Below are 20,287 nucleotides of genomic sequence, written 5' to 3'. Positions count from 1 at the left end.
GCACACATCAGCATATATGTAACATAACCAAATAATGTAGCAATTTTGATTGTTTTCAAAGACACAAAACAGGTTGCAATACTCAAAGTGACACTTATTCTTAAATCTGCAAGCAGGCTGAAATTATGAATAAAAATACTGCGCTGGTGAGTAAATGTGAAAGGAACTATGTACTCCAGTGCAGGAGAAAATGTAGGTTAGCAGTCAGCTCCTCCCAAAGCTGTCACCCATCAGCTCATGCCCCTCAAAGAGAACACAGCAAAGGAACATGTTTACAAGCAGGTTTGATGGACAAGGCTGGCAAACCTCCAGCATCAAAACTGTATTTACAGGCATGTTGAGGTGAGATGACCTCAGCTGTAAAGAGCACTGCTTAGCCAAGACTGACATTAGATACAGTACTGGGATCTCTTTAAACATGTGCAATTCTGGTATACACCTTCACGTTGCTAATAATTAGAGAAAATATTTCAATAAAATGCAAAAAGGTCTCATACAAATGATTTTAACAGGATTGTAAATTCTGCTCTTCAACAACCCTGATGAAAATGTGTAGCTTGCAAAATAGCCTTGTGTTAATTACCACATGTACCCTCATGGATAATGGGTAGGCTGCATCAAACTAAATATGCTTTCTATAAAAGCAGCAGTAGCTTAAAGCAATTATAAAAATATTTAGCTGTGACTAAATTTCAGCAATTATTTATTACTTTTAAGCAAATTCATTAGGACATTAGGACAAAATAAAAGAAAAAAATAACAGCTGAAACAATTTGATTTATAAAAAATTATATATTTGCCTTAAAAAAACACCAGTTTACATTCTCACCATTCTTAGGTTGAAAAACTGACAAAACATTTATTCTCGCATCTAGCATCACTGCCTTGAGGTTTTGTGGCCTGGGTTTGTCCGAGAGCTGTGCAATGTTAGTTTTTTCCCCTTTGCTAAGCCGAATTAGCTCAGTATTTGAGCATTAGCCAGAAAGCTTAAACTAACTTGCAATGATTTATATACAACTTCCGTCTCCACAGAAACTGCCCGGAGATCGTCTGTGTGCTTCTGTACTGCGGTACACACCCTAACTGCAACAATTTCACTGCAGAAATTTTTGAGACATTCCAGCTAAACTATTTACCTGTCAATCAGCCAAAACAGTCTTTTGTTAGACCTTTTGATAGACAAGGACTGGCAAAATGGGCAGCACAGACTCATTCATCATATCAGAGACTGATGTCTTTAAGACCCTGATGAGTCAGAGGACCATGAGAATGAATGACAATCTTGTTCAGAACATAAAAGAGCAGATATAAAAAGGAGGCACTTTAATTTCTTCAATCAATATATAAAGGTTTCTCTTGTTTACCATACCATAACAGAGAATAGAGTTGCAACCTGGCTGAAGAAAAGAAACAGCATCCTAGATTTTGAAGGCCTGCAATTCCAGCTTGTCTTTCAAAGTTAAATGACATAAAATTAAGTCACATGTCTATGTCTTTAGGTAGGGGCTCTCAAAGTCAACACCCAATTCTTATGCATAGAAGCATGTGTAATAGAGCTTCAAGTGCAGTCGTGCAAGGGCACTACACTATAGACCAATTTCCTTAAAGCTGAAGAATTTATAATGAGCCATCATTCAGAAAAAAGGATTACTGTTCTCAAATACAATACACAGCCAATATTTCGATGTACTTCAGATCTCATTTGTTACAAGCCTGTTCCCTGGCAAAAGCTGCTGAGCTTTCACCTTCCACAAACTGTGCACAAAATTCACAGTACTTTCCATTACAAAAATAACAGCAAACACTACTTTAACTTCGTCATGATGCATGAATGGGGCTAAAAATAAATAAATGCAATTTTGGCTTTCAATCTGATAGACAGAGTACAAGTCACGCATAGAATACAAGACGCTACAGATGAACAGGATCAATTTTAACTACTAGATATCACCATACTTTCTCCAGCTGATTAATCACAGTATATTAAAACAACTGTTTTGTATGATAATATTTCTGAAATTTTATATTTAAATACACAAATGAGGCACTGTTTGATTAGATATGCACTCATCTGCACACAGAAATCTAAACATTAGATTAAGCCAGGTTCAAAATTCTTGTTTTTCTTGCTTGTTGTTTTGTTGACATGAGGGCGTTAAAGGTTTTACAGAGGGGATTTTAGATATCTCTTTTTATCACTCCATAAATCAGAACATACTGTCAACAGCTGAAAAAAAAAAATCAGGAACAAAATGCTATATAAATCAGGCGAATGATATATAAACAAACCTGTCTGCACAAACCTTACATTTGGGTGTATGTACTGTACAGATGTAAATAGACAATAAATACTTAAATGTGTATTTTGGATGTTTTCTTTCCACTAGTCTGAAAGATGACATACGTCATGGAAGCAAAATAACACAAAATCTTAAAATTGACCAGTGCATGAAAAAAAAAGAACTGAGGTTTTGCCTGTAGCGCCTTGCTTTAATACCCAAGAAAGAAAAAAACAAGAATCATTAATCATCCTAATTCACAAACACATCGCAAAACCAATGCAGAAATGTCACATTGCACATTGGGACTGCCAGAAGCTTTACATTCATATTTCTTACGCTACATTCAGAACACATAACTCAAACCACAGGAAGGGGGCAGAGGGATCAATACTTAAGTCTTCTAGTGCAGGCTCTCTTTCATTTTTATCGTCAAGCTGTCTATCAAGAACAGTTGATCAGAAGCAAGCCACTATGCCACTATCAAGCAAACGTTATATAGAGGTTTGAAATTACATAAATATTTTGTGGCCACAATGATGCAGAACGTAATAATTGAGCTCTTTCTGCAGGGATTTGGTGTCATGATAGGCTCTATTTGAGGAAAAACGAGGAAAGAGGAAGGGTGGCAGGGAAAGGATAATGATCCTCTCCCATGTCTTCTCCAGCGATACATTACACTCCCTGTCAGTGACCTTGAAACACATCAGTTTCAGAGCGCCAGATCCCAAACCGCATATGTGTGCGTTTCAACAATTTAAAGGAAGGAACAGTGTCTTCCTTATTTGTAAGCTTTAAATCTGTGCTCGTAGGGGTTTACAAATGGCTGAGGACTGTTTAATAGTTTCAGATCTTTATGTTAGGTTTTGACACAAAAATTTACAGCCGGAGTCAAGAGATGACACAACAAGAGAATGATCATATACTGTAGCTAGTTTTATCCAGAGATACGGGTGAGACATTTTACTATGCCACCTGCATAAAGATGCAAAGAGGACATCTGGAATAGGTCGAGCAATGGAGAAGAACCCTCCTCTGATGTCCTGTCATAAGTGACAACATTAATCTCATCCTGCTCCTCTGCAGAGGTAGCTTGGATTTCATCCTGGGAGAAAAACTGAGAGGCCCAAAGAAAGTGCCTGCATCTTGGTTGATGCAAGAGAAACTAAAGCAATGGAACCAAAGAAGGTTTTCAGCTCCTAATGACCCAGATTCTGAAGCAAATTAAAATGCAACGTCGAAGTGATTTAAAATGTGACTACTATAAAGCTTAAAAACAGACAATGTCACAGGCATCTCTAACAATCTACTATTTTCCCATCACTAGCACTATCGCAAATAGTACCACTTTTAGTATTTCCTCAAAAGAATCCCTTGATTCAGTTTCCCATCCTTTAATAGAAAACTATGTGAAGCAACAGTTTCTTTCTTCTCCAAACTGTCACGCAGCCAAACTGTTTTTGTTCTTGGCCAGAGAGTCAGCGTTTCCATGGTGCATGGCAGGACACAGCGGGTGAGAGCTCTATTCAGAGGGAGAGCGAGAAAAATAGAGATGGAAAAATAAAGAGAGGGAGATTGAGAGACATTATACTCACAGTATACAGCTCGTTTGTCACTTTCACCAGTTCCTCGTGCATCTGAATGCCAATTTCTTTACTCTGCAACACACAGAAATAAAAAAAGGGGTCACAAATTAATCAAACTCTAAACTCTACATTATAGATTAGAATATATTCAAAAACAACAATAAAAAAAAGTACAGAAATGTCTAGAAACATTAAAACCTCATTTCCTATTTGCTAGACAACTAGCATTACTCATTCAGTTCCATTTATAACTTTACAACCCCATGTTTTTTGATGGTTTCATATTAAAGATGTTGTTTTCCTGTTTTTATAGATTGGTAATATGTGACATCAGCTCTGACATCAAATATCAGCTCTTTTTTATAACCTGCCACAGCATCACAAACATACTTGACCGACATCCAAAAATCAAGCTTACATGGCAAATGAAAGGCTTTTTTTTTTTTTGACTTTTTGAATTTTTTGTGGACGGGTTTGAAAATGTTCAGAATAACATACTTTCACACTACTCTAATAGTATTTCTACAGTAGGCTATGCGGTATACTGCAGTAAGAATTTTTTATGCATGGAATATTCAGATGAAATACCTACTATAAAGCATACTGCAGACTATATCCTGGATTTCCATTCCAAGTGAGGCAAATAAACTGAAAGTAATATTAGCTGCATTTTTTGTACAATTTTCTTCACATTTCTATTGTTTTAAATGCAAAAGAAAAAAACAAACATTAAAAAATGATTTTTTTCAGCAGCTTTGTTTGACAGAGATGACTTTGAGTGAATATTTATGGTTTCAGTACTCGATTGATTTTTGACTGTTTAATTGGATGTTCTATCATCATCATCAGGCTGGAGGCTTTATGTTTCTCATTGCTGTATGATGACCACACAATATTGCCGCAAAATGCCAAAAAGGCTCATGTTTTCAGTCGATCGATCGTCTGATACAATGCTTTTCAAATAACCTATGCAGCATCATTTCCTGCATTTTTGTAAACAGTGGTTCAGACAAGGACCAGGCTGATTCAGATATTCTGACTGTGACACTGAAAACTGCTTATGCATTCCTGTGGGAAAATAATAATTTAATAATGCTATAAACAAGTTAACAGGAAAGAAGACAACTCTAGAGGAGAAAAACATTTTGTACCTCCTCCCACACAGCATAACTGCTACTGCTTACATGCACACATACACACACCTGCTGCCGTGTGAGCAGAGAACATGCACTGCGTTTAACTCTAAAGTCAGTGACACAATCTGGCAGAAACTGGAGGCCAAGAACTCCAGAAAAGCTGGAAAATGTTCAGTGCAAGCACAAGTTTTTTCATTATGCACAAAAGACAGAGACCGGCCTAGATAGACACATTTAAACACAAAAAAAAAAAACGTCTGGTAAAACTCCCATGATGATGGAAACTGCAGGTACGAGCATCACCTGTCAACAGTTCAAAAGCTGCGCGTAGGAATGATGCATTTCTCTGAGGAGAATCAAAAAAAAGGAATCAGATGACAAAACAATACATAATACAAAAAGAAAACAAAACAAAACGATATCAAAAAGCACGTAAACTGATTTTTCTAAAGTAATATCTGTGCAAGAACAGTGTTGACTGAAACTAAAACTATTTTAAAAAATTGATTTCGGGAATTGAAATAAAGCTGAAAAAAATACTAATATTAGTAAAAAAAAATTAAACTTAAAAAAATAAATATTTAAACAAAAGTTAGAAATGTTGCTTTGGCAGCTAACTGAAATAAGCAGTACAATTACTAAATCTAACTGAAATAAAAATAAAACTAACCAGAAATATTGTGCAAAACAAAAAAGCACATAACGAAACTACTAATTCTAATTCTAATAATATTAAAATAACACTACATCACACACTACTGAAATGAAACATTTTGTGATATTTTGATGCAATAGAGAGCTTTCATACTGAGCTTGATCCCAGTCTGTTTGAATGAATTACCCCAGTAGCCCTCCAGTGCCCTTTTATGTTCGTAAAGCATAATGGACCATAATTCCCAGCGATCAATAAAGGCTACAGCATGTGTATAGTCAGGCCTGTGCTTAGGGATCAAAAATAATCTCTCTCTACACAAGAATGTGTACTACATACACATACACACTTATCCCTGCAACGAATTTACACATCTAATCATCCATGCTAATGGAATAAGCACCTCACAATATTTCATGCATGTGTTGATTTTGTTTTTAGGAAACATGTAGACTCAATAAAACACAAAATCTGATGAAAGAGATGAAATGCCTGATTGACAAAATGTTGTCAAGCAAATCATATAAATACATAATCACTGCTCAAGAGACTAAGCACAGAACTACAAAAATACATCTGAAATAACTTTTTTAAGTATTTGCTGAGAAATATTTATATTTAGGGATGTACCAATATTTATATAAAAATTATATTATTATATTAAATTATAAATTAAATTAAATTAAATTAAATTAAATTAAATTAAATAAAAAAAAAATTAAATTAAATTAAATTAAATTTAATTATTATATTATACCTTATATTAAAACAGACAACCAATAAAATGTCCAATATTCCAATTTCCTACAATTTTGTAAATTAAAGTCAATTAAAAATAAAACAAAAACTAAAATTATTTCAAATTAATTTTTTTTTTTTGTTTTTTTTTATTTTTTGTTTTTTATAAGTATTGATTGTTAATAAATATTAGTTTTTAAACATAAATAAAATTTAAAAAATAAAAACACAAACAAAATATATAAATAAAATAAAAATGTTTAAACAAATTTAATAAATGCTTTGGTCACAAGTGAAAAAAAAAAAACAACCTGAAATTATTACCATGGGAAAATTGCATAACAAGACAGGACATTACATCTTAATGAGGTGTTCCCTTTTTCTTTATCTTTTCACAAACACACTGCAAATTCATGCTTTTACTGAGCCAAAACAGGCATTATTAAATGGCCCATGGGGGTTGAAAATCAGTAGTACTGCATACATCACACTCACAGTGGAGAATATATGGCAACAGCTCTCAGTGGAAACCTCTGATGCAATATTATGAAAGAGCCAAAGCCACTGACACACTGCAGCCTCTTGCCGCTGGTAACAGTAGAGTAAGACTGCTCAAAATGCTGTCAAGCTACAGTACATGTTTCCCAGCTGTCTTTGCTGCTCATTCATCCTCATCAGACCCACCAGCGAAGCATTCTGCTGACCTCAGGTGTACGTTTCTCATCTCTCTGTGTGCTGGAATCCTCTGACATGGACAAAACTGCTGTAAGTGTTTACTAACTACTGAACGTCTTAAACACGTAATTAAAGAAAAGGTTCAAATAAGAGCTTAAGGATGTAAGGAAGTGGTGATTCTCAACTGCTTTGGTTTTTACACTGGACATCAAGCAGTGATCCAACTGTATAAGAACACCAAAAAATGTCCTTTAAAACCACACAGTTTTATGAACTGTGAATATGTTTTATTGTCACAGTGTTGTAAAGATGATTATAAAATATCAACTTTTCTCAATCAGTTAATTTTAGTGAATCAAAAAACGCACTGTACAACACAAAAAGAGCTGTTCCATTTATAAACAAGTATTTTATTATTGTACATTTGCATTTAATTTTATGGATACACTCATGAACCTGAGTAGAAATTTAGTTCTCATGTGTCGACATGTAGGCTTTAGAATAACTGAACTGAACTGACTCTTTTGAGCCAGTCATTTTAATGAATCGTTTAAAAAGACTCACATATTAAAGTGAAGTGTTTATGAGTTTAGATTTTTATAATAATTTTACTAGTTATAATAGTTTGACACTAGAAATGCAATTTAAAGGTTTCTTCATTTTATATCCGCATATTAATAATATTTATTATTACTGGTGAAAATATTTGTAAAAATAATTAATGGCATTCATATTTTTTGTAAAATAGCAAGTTTGTATTTTTGCTCTCAGTATACTAAGAACATTAGCTGGGAGAGAAGTTTTTTCAAGCAAAATGGACATTCTAACTGTAAAATGCCTAAATTATTAAAAATGGAATCAAACTATATTGTAATCTGAATCAGATCAGATCAAATCACCAAACCTGTAAAGATAAGCAGTCCTGTTTATAAATATGAGCCTGTCACATCACAGCAGCATTCATGCATGCATTCATACAGAGTAAAGTATCTTAGGTGACCTTGAGTACACTCACTGCAAGCAATTAACAGTTTCCCAGGGTGCTCTGGGTGTGCAATATTGGTTCACAGTCACCTCACTGAACCACTCTCCTATGAATGGCGGCTGGAAGCACAGGGCCTCACCTACAGGAAAAGCAGCCAGGTGTAAACACGCTAGTAGTGTTTGGATTACACCACAGGAATCCAGGCTATGTGTTGACAGCGTTCCAACTCATATAGTCCAGACCCCAGAAGTCACACCACAGAGAATACAGCCAGTGGCGGCACTGCTCGCCACAGTATGACTTTAACTCGGAGAGGATCTGCATAAATAGGCTGTAGTCAGACTGTGAGACAGCATGCATTTAGACATGCACATTCAGTTTGTCGCATACCATCCTTACACTCCGTCTGCAAGCTTTTAAAATCAGCCTAAATTTCCAACAGTACAGCTAAAACAAGAAAGCAGGAGGTAAACGTTGCTGTGCTAAGAAAAATGTCTGCCAAGACACTGCATGCAAATGTATGAAGTCAACTGGCTGTGTGAAAGAATACATAATGATTTTGGAGTGGGTGTTATGATTTTCCACATTTGGAAAGGTTCAATGTTTCCTATGGAATATTTGCGACTTTTTAATTGCAAAATTCAGACTTTTGTTTTATTGATTTTTTTTTGTCATAATTGTGAGATATAAACTCAGAATGGTGAGATTTACATTTGCAATTCTGAGAAAAAAGTAGGTGTTGTGAGATAAAAGCTTGCAAATGTGAGGAAAAAAGTCAGAAATGTGAGATAAAAAGTGGCCTTTTTATTTTTATTCTGTTGTGGAAACAAAAAAACAGTGAGATGTAAAAAAAAAAAAAAAAATGTGAGATGTAAACTCACAAGAAAAGTCACAATTGTGTGAAATAAATTAGGAATTGCAGGAATTCTGACTTTTTTCTCAGAACTACAAGAAAATACCCAGAAATGTGAAATAAAAAGACAAAATTACATGGAAAAAACAAGCTTTTATAGTCTCCAGTAGGTTTACTGCAATAAAACATTTTGCGGAGTCCTAAAAGTCACAACAGACATAAGAAATAAATGACTCATCTTGTTTTCATGGATGTATACAAATTCATACGTAATAAAAAATATGCACACAATACTGAATGCTATGCATTTGATCTATTTTTAATCTATCAATTTTGTATAAAAAAATGTCTTGGCACTTAAAATCTGATCAAAAAGTGAGTATTAACACAGAGGTTTCTGTTAGCTAAAAGTAGACATGAGATTATCATGGTATTTAAATGGATGTGAGAAGAAAAAGAAAGATGTCAAAGCTACAGACCTTTTTGAAGAGCCGGATGACGTCCTCGCTGATCTGAGCCAGGCGAACAATGACATTATTAATGTAGATGTCGTTAAGTGTGGCATGATCTCTGCTCTCTCTTCGAGTCTGATTCAAAACCAGATACCAGCAGTTTACTGAAGAGAGGAGGTGTTGTTCTTTCCTGGAAGGACAGAGAAAAGGATAATAATGTTAAATTCTGTGATAAGTTGGCTTGCTTGCTTTTTTCTTCCTTTGCCACTGAAATGTTTGGCTTGTTCTCCAAATAACATTTCATCTTCCTGTAATTGTCAGACTGTCAGGTGAAATTATATATAATAACAGAATTTTCATTATTGGGTGAACTATCCCTTTAAGTCTCCAATACCACACATACATGTACAGTACTCAGCACCTGACAGTAAACTGCTCACTTAATATCTTAACACAGCTAAAAATAACAACGCAGAGACAGAAATCGTCCTAGCTTGAACTTAATCAGCTTTAATCAGAACACAGACCATAAGCTTGTGTTCTGTACTAACCCTTCACTTATTTTCTTAGTCCTATCTTCTTAACCAATCAACAAGCTGAAGAACGGGGAATGCAGAAATAAATAGCTAAGAGTTGAGAGTACTGAAAGCCAAGAGATAGCAGGATGAGGCTTTGGATAAACGACACAAGGAGCAAAGGCAATTACTTTAGAGAGTTTTTGGACTAAGGGGAGAACATCAAAGTGTGGCCTCTTGCAAGAGTTAGTGAAATGCTAATCGCTGCTAATGAGGAACGTATATCTCCCTGCTGCATGTGGCGAACGTTATTAGCCCTGTAATCTGCTCTCAAATGAGGATAAACAGTAAACAAAGAAGCATATGCCAACCAGCACCCTATTAATGCAGATTTTTGGGAGCTCGACAAGCTTACCCAAAACAAACTAGTATAGCTTAATATATAGAGACATCTGTAAGCAAGTTGATTTCCCCCAAAAATGCAATCCGTTAAAACAACCTGTTTGAGAGCAGACATTGTTTTATTCTATTTGATGATGACAACGGTGCACTTCTTCTTTAAGGAGCCAACAGATCTAAGTTTTAAAAATTACTTTTGTTGGTGTAACCTACAGTAGTGTAGTCAAGTTGGTATAGACTTATTAAATAATATTTTGCCTTGTATTAAGCGGTTAATTTGACTTCACACTGAACACACTTTTCAGGTTACTTTTAAAAACACAACAGCAGGAAATCAGCATATTAGGGGCCGTTTACATGACAACGTTTTCAGCCAAAAATGGGAAACTTTTAATGCGTTTGGCCTGTTCGTTTTCACGACAATGCATGACTGAAAACACGTATTTTTGAAAACGGGTTTCAAAGTGCAAGTTTTTGAAAACACCACAGTTATCTTTCCATGTAAACACCCGATACGGGAATCTTTGAAAAAGGTGACGTCATGCACGTGCGTAGTACGTGTTAGGTGTGTAGACATTCGCAATACGTGTCGATTTTAAAGGCAAGCATGAACAAACATACACAACAATGGCGGAGTACATGGTACTGTTGTTGCTGCCCAAGAGTTTGCTAACGCTTCTTCAGCAAAGTGTGGATTTACTTCACCAATATTACAACCAACAATGGAGACGCATCATATACAACATATAATCGTCAGTTCCCTACAGGTACTGTTTACTAACAAGTTGACAGTGCCAACTACTGGCCTGGCATACGTAATACAGCATTTCTGGCTGTTTTCAGGGATATGTGTAAAAGCTAATCATTTTGAAAAGGTTGTCATGTATACGTGAAACTTTTTAAAAACACAAGGGAAAAACTTTTCCGCATTTCACTACATTGTATCGTGTAAACATAGCCTTAGAATAATTTCTGAAGGATCATGTGACACTGAAGACTGGAGTAATGATGCTGAAAATGCATGCAGCTTTGCCATTACAGTAATAAATCACAATTTAAAATATATTAAAATAGTAAAAGTTAGTTTGAATTGGAATAATATTTATGAATTTTACTGAATGATCTACATTATTGATATTCTATGGTATTTAAATTAATTTATAAAAAATTCCTTGATATTACCATAATAAAATCCCCCCCTCCCAAAAAAAAAGCATTACCAAGGCATAAGTACAAGAAACATGGTAAGGTACAATGCATTTAATTAGTTCCAGCCCTAAAGATCTATATTTCAAGATTAAATAAACAAAATTCAAGATTTGCTGGTTTGGAAATAAACTGATCCACTGTGGATTCTCAGTAAAAATATATGAGAATGTCATTGACTTGCAAAACACAAATGAATAAGTAGCACTGTCTGTTCATGCATAGATTCCTCTTAAAGACAAACTTTATATGCAGAAGATATGAACCGCATTTACAGAATGAGGAAGAGGAAGAGGAAGGAGTGTAATGCAATGTGCCAGATCACACATATGCTGCGCAGCAAGGCCTACCGAAAGAACTGAAAGATGAACAGCTCAAAGTAAGGCTGTGCAAAATGATCAAAGTTTTTTTTTTTTTTTTTCTTGCCCCTGCTGTTGAAACTGCCAATTGTAGCACTAGGCCATAGGCTACATCTCTACAATAGATTAGAAATCGCCTTGTTTCATCCAAAGACATTTTCTGGCCCTTTTATTCTCATTTACAATTTTTTCAATATTCAGAAAATACATCAAAAGCACTGCTCCAACTCTACAATAAGGGCCTGAAAACAGGATCATATGATTCATAATCACATTTCTCCAATTGCTTTTTTCAGTGTTCATAGTCCATGGTCCACAATCCATACAATGAGTCAAAGATCACAGAAAACTCAATTTAATTTCAAAGGCTTTGAAACAAGAGTGCAATGTTATGTTTGCATACTTATGTTTTCTTTATATGCTATGTGTAGTTAAAATGGGTTTGGGTAGAGACAATGAACATCCAGCTAACGTTGGAGATCAAAAACTGGTTGTAAATCTGCTCGTTCCATTTTAAAAAGTAAATACTAAAACATATTACTTTCACAATGCTATTAAACAGTTCTGTTAATATTACTGATTCAAAAAGACTCATGAATCAGTCTTCACATAAGTATGTATGAATAAGTCTAAATCACTCAGAGGCTCTTGATTTACTGAACTGTTTACTGAATTAACTGCAAGTCATTATATTCATCATGTTCTCAAAGTACTACAAGAATCATAAATAGAATAGTTAGGAATCAGTCTAAAAATGGCTAAAATGAACACAAACTCAAAGACAACAACAGAAGCACACATCTTTACAGAAACCCGGACCACATGTACAATTTCCTTCTTATGTAACCATAATTAAAATATGTATCTGCCAATGAAAAGCCATTTTTTAGCTTATAAATATATAGTCAGCTGTTTTAATACACAACAGCCGCCTTGGGACAACTATACACCGCGCTGTGCTGTGATTGTTTGTGACAGGAGACAGGGGCTTCTGGAATTTGGTGATATCCTTTTTGTGGGCCACTTCAGACCTCAGAAAGCCTCTGGCACAATAACACTATTTAAATAAAGTTCTTATCATAGCTTGGCTGTAAACACTTGCCTGTGACGTTCAATAACAACCGCAAAAAAAAAAAAAGTTTGCTTCAAAATACCTGGGTTTTTTTTTCAGTATCTAAGCATTTTCTGAAATTAAGTGCATAGAGTGATAGTTCATGGTTTTGTTTTATTGCTGTATTTTCCCCATCGTTTTTGTTAAGTTGCATGGATTTGTTTAATTATTTTGTACATTTTGTACATTTGTAGTAGGACATTCAAAAGCAAACAAAACAGTTTTCCACCCTCATGTGTTTCACAGAAGAAAGCACAAAATGAAAGTGAATAGATGATGACAAAATGTTAATTTTTAAGTAAATGATTCCTACAAATGAAAGCACTTGAAAACTAAAAGATGTCTCTCATTGTTTCACATCACTCGTGCCACTGATCCACAAAACGGACTGATCCTCAGAGGTTTCCAGTCAGAATGTATATGCATATGTAACATGTACATAGATAAAAAAGTGACACATTTTATGTGTATTATTAGTGTCTTTTTAACCTTTAAAGCAATGCAAGAGATCTTAATATCTCTAATCCTATGTTAAGAAGAGATAATAAGCAGTTATCCGTATTGTACTCAAAAACACCCACGCAGAATATGAGTGGGGTTCAAAATCACTTCACACTTAGCTTCATTATAGCAACACAAGCCATAAAACCCAATCATACAATCACACTCACCGCCTGCCACAATATTCATTCAAGAAAGTGTTTTTTATGTGCCAAGCCTGATACAGCTTTATCAAAGAGCTTTTAATCCAGTCTGGGGTGGCTTGCTCAAGCTTATCTCCTGACGGAAAAGCAGAGGAAGGAATCAAGTGCCAAATCAGGAACTGTAGTGGAAACAGAAACGGGTGCACACGCTCCCCAGTTCAAATGCATTTCTGCCTTTTAAGTAAGCTTCAATAAATTGCAATTGCACATTTTTCACATGCAAACCAACCCCAATCCACAAACATGCAAAATGAGGCCACCAATGTATGATTGCTCCCAGCTGTAGATCCATGAGAGCACTGGAAAAGAGAGAGAGGAGAAAATTTCATATGAGCACTGAATGGTAGGACAAGGATTAACTCAAAAGCTCATTGCTGATGATTCTGACCTCATTAATCTTACATTATTAGCCATATACAGGGAACCTAAACCAAAAGATCTGAACAGAATGTGTTCAACCAGCCTTGAACGTTTAATTTGGACTCAACTTTAAAGGAATAGTGAATTCTGTCATCTTTTATTCTCCCTCATGTCATTGCAAACCTGTATGGCTCTCTTTCTACTGTCAAGACACACAAGGTAAAATTTGTGAAGAATATTCAGGCCACTTTTAAATATTTAATTTTTTTTTTTACAAAATGAAAGTGAGTGAGGACTGGGTCCGTCAAAATCCAAACCAACAAAACATACTACTGAATATATACACATTTCTGTCATGACAACTCTCTGAGGGACATATGTATGTCACAATATGAAAGAAAAATTATGTCGCTACTTCCGACGCATCAGAACTTTAATAGGCCACTGGAGGGAAACATAATTGTGAATATCCTTCAGTCTGTTGGCTACGCACAACTACAATATAACTTAAAAAACAATTTATGCATTATATGAACAAATTCTATTGTGCTTTATGGGTTCTGGCATCCTTTTTGAAACTTGAAAGCACTAGTAATTGCATGGAAAAGACCAGTAAATTAGTCTTGTTTTGTGTTCTACGGATGAAAGAAAGTCACACATGTGTATGAGTAAATGATTTTTCATATTTGGATGAACTAATCCTTTAATGTCTAAGTCTGAGAGATTCACTTTCCCAGCACACATGATCCCAAGGGCTTTGGCAGGCTCTCTGAGAGGCTTGGCAGTGAGTGAATGAAGGCCGGAGGTGGAAGGCAGGTGCTGCTGTGCGAGGAGCGGAATGCAGCAGGAATGTACCGCAAGGCAGTTTGATTTCAGGCTCCTGTCCAATAGGCTGCAGCAAATGTAGTCTGCATGCTGCCATATCCACACCAGAGCTGCATCTCACCCCAAAACCTCATCACTTCCATACATTACACTTATACTAACCAAAACACATCTTTAAAGCAGCTATAAATGAATTAAAAGAAGTTAGAGTGAAGACCAATCAGTAAAATAACATCACCACTGATGGTCTGCCTTACAATGTTTGATGATTGTAGCAATGTTCAAAAAAAGTCCTGGAAGACTATGGGCATGAAATCCATGTCTTACTTATAACAATCTGTATGGATTTATATATTAATGAAATTATGAATTATTACTGAATGAATAAATGACACTATGATCAGCATGTATAAAATATTTAAAATAAATGACTTATTGGTTAATATGTTGTACGGATTAATAGACAGGCTATAGTGAATCACATTACATGAGATCTGTGTAAATTAGAACTGATTAAATAAGCTTGTCACCTAATCAAGGGAACATACTTAACCATAAATATCAGTGATAACATTTACATGCACTTAACATTAATATTCCAGTTTATTTGCTCAGGAGACTTTGGAATACTTAGATATGTGTTCATGTTCCTCTACAGGAAGAACTGAAGACATCCTCTCTATTTATTTATTACATTGCATTTTAGTAATTAAGAATAGTAATTTAAATTAACTCTTTGAATTATTTTTATTCATGTTACTGCAACAGCAGCAGTATTATTTTTGCATTATTTAGATATTATTATTTTTATTAATATTTTGTATTTGTTATATATATATATTCTTGTATTTTTTTGTCCATATGGTTTATATTCACTTTTATTTCAGTTATTTTAGAACATCAAATTAAACTAAATGAAAATGAGAAATGTTGCCTTGCCAACTAGCTAAAATAAAAAAATATTTATGTTTTTTGTTTTAGTTTTAGTTAACTATAATAACAGCACAAATGAGTTCAATTAAGAACAATAAGTAAAATAAAAAATAATTGACATAAATTTCTGATTAATGTAGCAATAATCATGTGCATTTAAGTTTCACTGAAGCATCTGGCAGAAATAGGCCTAATTGATAATGGAAGATAGCAGATGTTTCATACACAAGAATATCTTTTCAACCCTTCTTTAGGTCGATTCATTGTGTTTTGTCCTAAGCAAAATGAAAATTGAAAAATTTGCTTTGTGAATAGATGCAAAACAACCTAATGGTCACAGTTTAAATTACTTTCCATCAGCCAAGCCACCCTGCAAAATATACACAGAAAGCCTTGACCCTTATTCATGTATACCTTAGAAGTAATCTATGGCTGCTTTAATGCACAGAGACAGAGCTGAACTGCAGAGCAGATTGGATTAGTATTCAGGTACTGTGTGTTGTAAGTCTCAGCACCAATACGCATCAAATGAAACTGCAATAGCAACACATGCAGGCCAGAGAATGTGTCAAGATAAGAACAGGAAATAGGGTGAAAAGAAAGCTAAACGTGTGCAAACACACACAAGCACACAGACTTTGTGTTTTGACTGGTAAAGCCCAGCGTAGATGACAAGTCTGCTTTGTGGAGAAAAGGCATTTATTGACTTGAGACACACAGACACAAACACACTATTAACCACACTATTGTAGACAACTTTTTATCTCCTCTAGACACGTCATGGTCTGTCTAGAACTACAAAAGTTGAAGATAGTTGGGGTACTTTTATGCAGGAATTTTTACCTTATAAATAAAGAAATAAAAAAGAAGGTGTAGATTAAATAACTTAATATGTTTAATCTTGAAAAACCTGTAAAACCTTACTTGTCCATGCATAAAGTTAATAATGATCGTTGTATATGCATAAAGTTAATAATGAAATTTACTGAAGGATATATTGTAGCTGCATTTGGCTGTTGTGGGCAGTCAAAGCAAAAAAGAGGAAGACATAATTGTGCATACAGTATATTATTTATTAAACAGAGCTCCTGAATGCAATACTTGAGTGAATCTCAGGCAGTCATTTTCTTACGTAGTTTGCTTTAAATTGAACAAAAGTGACAGTAAAGAAATTTTTTCTTCTCTCTACTTTTCTACTTTCTTAAAAAAATGTGTCACAGTTTCCACATAAATATTAAGCAGCAAAACAGTTCTCATAATCGATAATAAAGAGATATGTTAATTGAGCACCAAAGCAGCACATTCGATTTCTGAAAGATCATGTGACACTGAGGCCTGGAGCAATGGCTGCTGAAAATTCAGCTTTGCCATCAAAGAAATAAATTCCAGTTTATAATAAAATAGATTGTAATTGTAATACTATTTCAGAATATTACGGTTTTTACTGTGTTTCTGTTCAAATAAATGTAACCTAAGTGCATATGACCTTAATCAAAAAAGAAAGTGCACGAGTCTATCTATCCACTGAAAAGACAAAAGTTTGTTGTTGAAGTATGCAATTGTTTGTGTCTGCACTTGTGTGTGCTTGTTTCTTAGCATGAGTCAGCTGATCTTGCTGTGAGGCTTGCATCAGCAAAACTAGAACCCAAAAGCTGACAAAATATAAGAAAAAAGAGGAAGGGGAAAAAATTACAAAAACAGAAACAACTACAGAGAATGACAAGGCCAGACACAGGGCCAGGAGAGCAGCAGCCACTGGTGCTGCCATTCCTCATTGTTGTCTGCAGTAATGTAGTCAATGGTGCAGTGAGACCGGCCCCAGGAGCAAGCAGCAGACGGCCCTCCTCAACCAGCTGCTATTAATTAAACCCCACCAATCCTGCTGCAATACACTCGCAAAACAAACCTACCAACAGTACATTCGTCAGTGCATTCGTAAAGTCAAACTCCAAATATCTAAAAGAGGTTTTCACCTCTTAAAATTGATAGATTCACTTTCGTCCCATTCCCAGAAAAAGATGAGATCTATCTCAAGCTCTCAGAATGCATTTCTTTAGCCATATTAGAGTCCCACTATGACCAACTGAGGTCATGTTAGCAGAAGCTTTAATGCAAAAACAGAATCCAATGTTGGCTTGATGCCACATGAGCCAATAATCACCCACTGATCTCATACACGCAAGTGAAAACAGCAGCTGTATACTGCATTACTTAAACATTTTTACAACATAAATATACTATGTCTTTCTAAGCTAAATTAGTTACTATTGCCATTATGGTCAACTCAATCAACATATGTATTCTACAAAATGCTGTTCATTCTGCAAAGACTTAAAGGGATAGTTCCCACAAATTCTGTTATTATTCTATGGAACACAAAAGAAGATATTTTGTACAATGTTTCAACTGTTTTTGTCCAAATAATGAAAGTCAATGGAGTCCAAAACACTAATAGACACCACTGACAATTTGCAATATTCTTTTGTGTTGCAGAGAAGATTTATAGATTTGGAACAACATGAGCATAAGTAAATGATAGATATCCCTTTAAATTTGAAAGAGCAAAAGGTTTCTCTGATAAGCAGAGTTTCTCAGGTAGTTGGGTTAGCAAAGGGGCAATTAGTCTAGAAATTGGAGTAATTAACTGTCTATCCTGGAGTAGCATGAAGCAAAAGTAAGTTTTCTTTTGAGGGAACACTTAATTCAAAAGGCTATTTAATTTAAATGAACAGCCAAAGATAACATCCTAATGCGTAAAACGCTAAGGGCATTTAACAACTTCTTAAAACTTTGTTGAAAGTAGGGAATGAGAAGCAACCCTTGTCTGAAGGATGATTATATCCAGCAGCAGGAGAGATTTCAAATTCACCAGCAGCTATTTCTGCTCTGATAGAAGAAGCACTGAGACAAATGGTGAAACAGACGGAGAAATGAAGAGGAGACGTAATCTGGCATGCACAATTAAAGGAACAGTTCACCAAAAACTGAGAGTTCTGGCATCATGTACTGTCAAACCTATATGGTGCCATTTTTTTTCATCAAGCACAAAATGGATATTTCTTTGTAGAAATGTATGCAGCTATTTTTAATACAACGGTAGTTCAAAAAGGACCAAAATTCTTCATAGAAGTTTCACAAAGTGTCTACTATAATCTGAAGCCATAAAATGTATTTATGTGAGAAACAGGTTGAAATTTAAGTCATTTTTTTTACTGATAAGTAAGTTCTGTAGTGTTTTTTTGGCAAGAGATGCTAAAAGTTTTATCAGGCATTTCTACTTTTGTGTTTTCTAAGGGAAAAAAAAGAAGGAAAATAAGTGAATTACAGAATTTTTTGGGTGAACTATTCACACTTGCACATATCAATAAAGTCTCACCTCGGGCCGCGAATCTTTGATGAGAACCTTTCAGCCAGTTTCTCCAGACTGCGAGAATACTCCAGTTGAATCTCAGCTTTACGCCGAAAAAACTCCTGCAGGTCCTGCAACAGCTGGATCCGAGCCTCTGATTGCTGCTCCAGGCACTTGAACTGCTCCACCAACTGATTACGGATCTCTGAGCAACAGAGTACACATAAACACATTAGTTTGACTCAGCACAATTCTGGACAAATGCATCTACAAAGCTAGTTTGATTCAGATGTACTTTCTCTTCACAAATAGGCCGAATCCATGATTTAATCCATCCTGCTACTGACTAAAGAATTTCCATGATTATTCCAGTCATTTGTGACTACTGGTTACAAATTTTGGGAGCGCTTTTGTATTCCTTACACTCATGGAACAATCATTTAAGTTGCTCGCAAAACTTTGCAGTGTGTGCGTGACCTGAATATATTCCATCATCCCAGAGTATATATCCATCCAATTTAGATACAAAGTTTCCACTTAATAGGAAATCTGTGTGCACACTGGTGGAGGGAAATGGAGAAATATATATTTGGCACATCAAGTCAGACTTGTGCTTTGTCCTTTTAATAAAAAATGGATGAGACTGAAATCCACACTTGTTTTGCATTGACCTAAGCTTTAGACTACAGCCGTACAACTGTTCCTTACCAAACAAGAATGTGTGAGGATGGTCAGAATTTTGAAGTAGTCACCCAACAACAAAGCTGTCATATATATATAAAACATTCTTTATACACTGCCCGTCCAAAAAAAGTCACACACTCTAATATTTCGTTGGACCACCTTTAGCTTTGATTATGGCATGCATTCGCTGTGGCATCATTTCGATAAGCTTCTGCAATGTCACAACATTTATTCCCGTCCAGAGTTGCATACATTTTTCGCCAGGATCATGTATTGATGATGGGAGAGTCAGACCGCTGCACAAAGTCTTCTCCAGCACATCCCAACGATTCTCATTGGGGTAAAGGTCTGACTCTGGACTCTGTGGTGGCCAATCCACGTGTGAAAATGATGATGAATGCTCACTGAACCACTCTTTCACAATTTGAGCCTGATGAATCCTAACATTGTCATCTTGGAATATGTCCATGCCATCAGGGAAGAAAA

The 20,287-nt window shown here is 35.3% G+C and overlaps 1 protein-coding gene across 3 annotated transcripts in view; it reads right to left on the bottom strand.

Annotated features, from left to right (window-relative positions):
• LOC109068848 (SLIT-ROBO Rho GTPase-activating protein 3) overlaps nucleotides 1–20,287 on the bottom strand; it is a 79,176-nt gene that overhangs the window by 40,329 nt on the left and 18,560 nt on the right. For all 3 annotated transcript variants that reach the window (XM_042726310.1, XM_042726308.1, XM_042726309.1), the window contains exons 2-4: nucleotides 19,145–19,322; nucleotides 9,384–9,546; nucleotides 3,875–3,937 (exon numbers count right to left, since the gene is read on the bottom strand). In XM_042726310.1, the coding sequence (XP_042582244.1) occupies nucleotides 3,875–3,937; nucleotides 9,384–9,546; nucleotides 19,145–19,322 (404 nt within the window). The remainder of the gene's footprint in view (nucleotides 1–3,874; nucleotides 3,938–9,383; nucleotides 9,547–19,144; nucleotides 19,323–20,287) is intronic.

Source organism: Cyprinus carpio, chromosome B6, assembly GCF_018340385.1.
Source record: "Cyprinus carpio isolate SPL01 chromosome B6, ASM1834038v1, whole genome shotgun sequence".
NCBI classification, from domain to species: Eukaryota; Metazoa; Chordata; class Actinopteri; order Cypriniformes; family Cyprinidae; genus Cyprinus; species Cyprinus carpio.
This window is presented reverse-complemented; position numbering and strand designations above follow the sequence as displayed.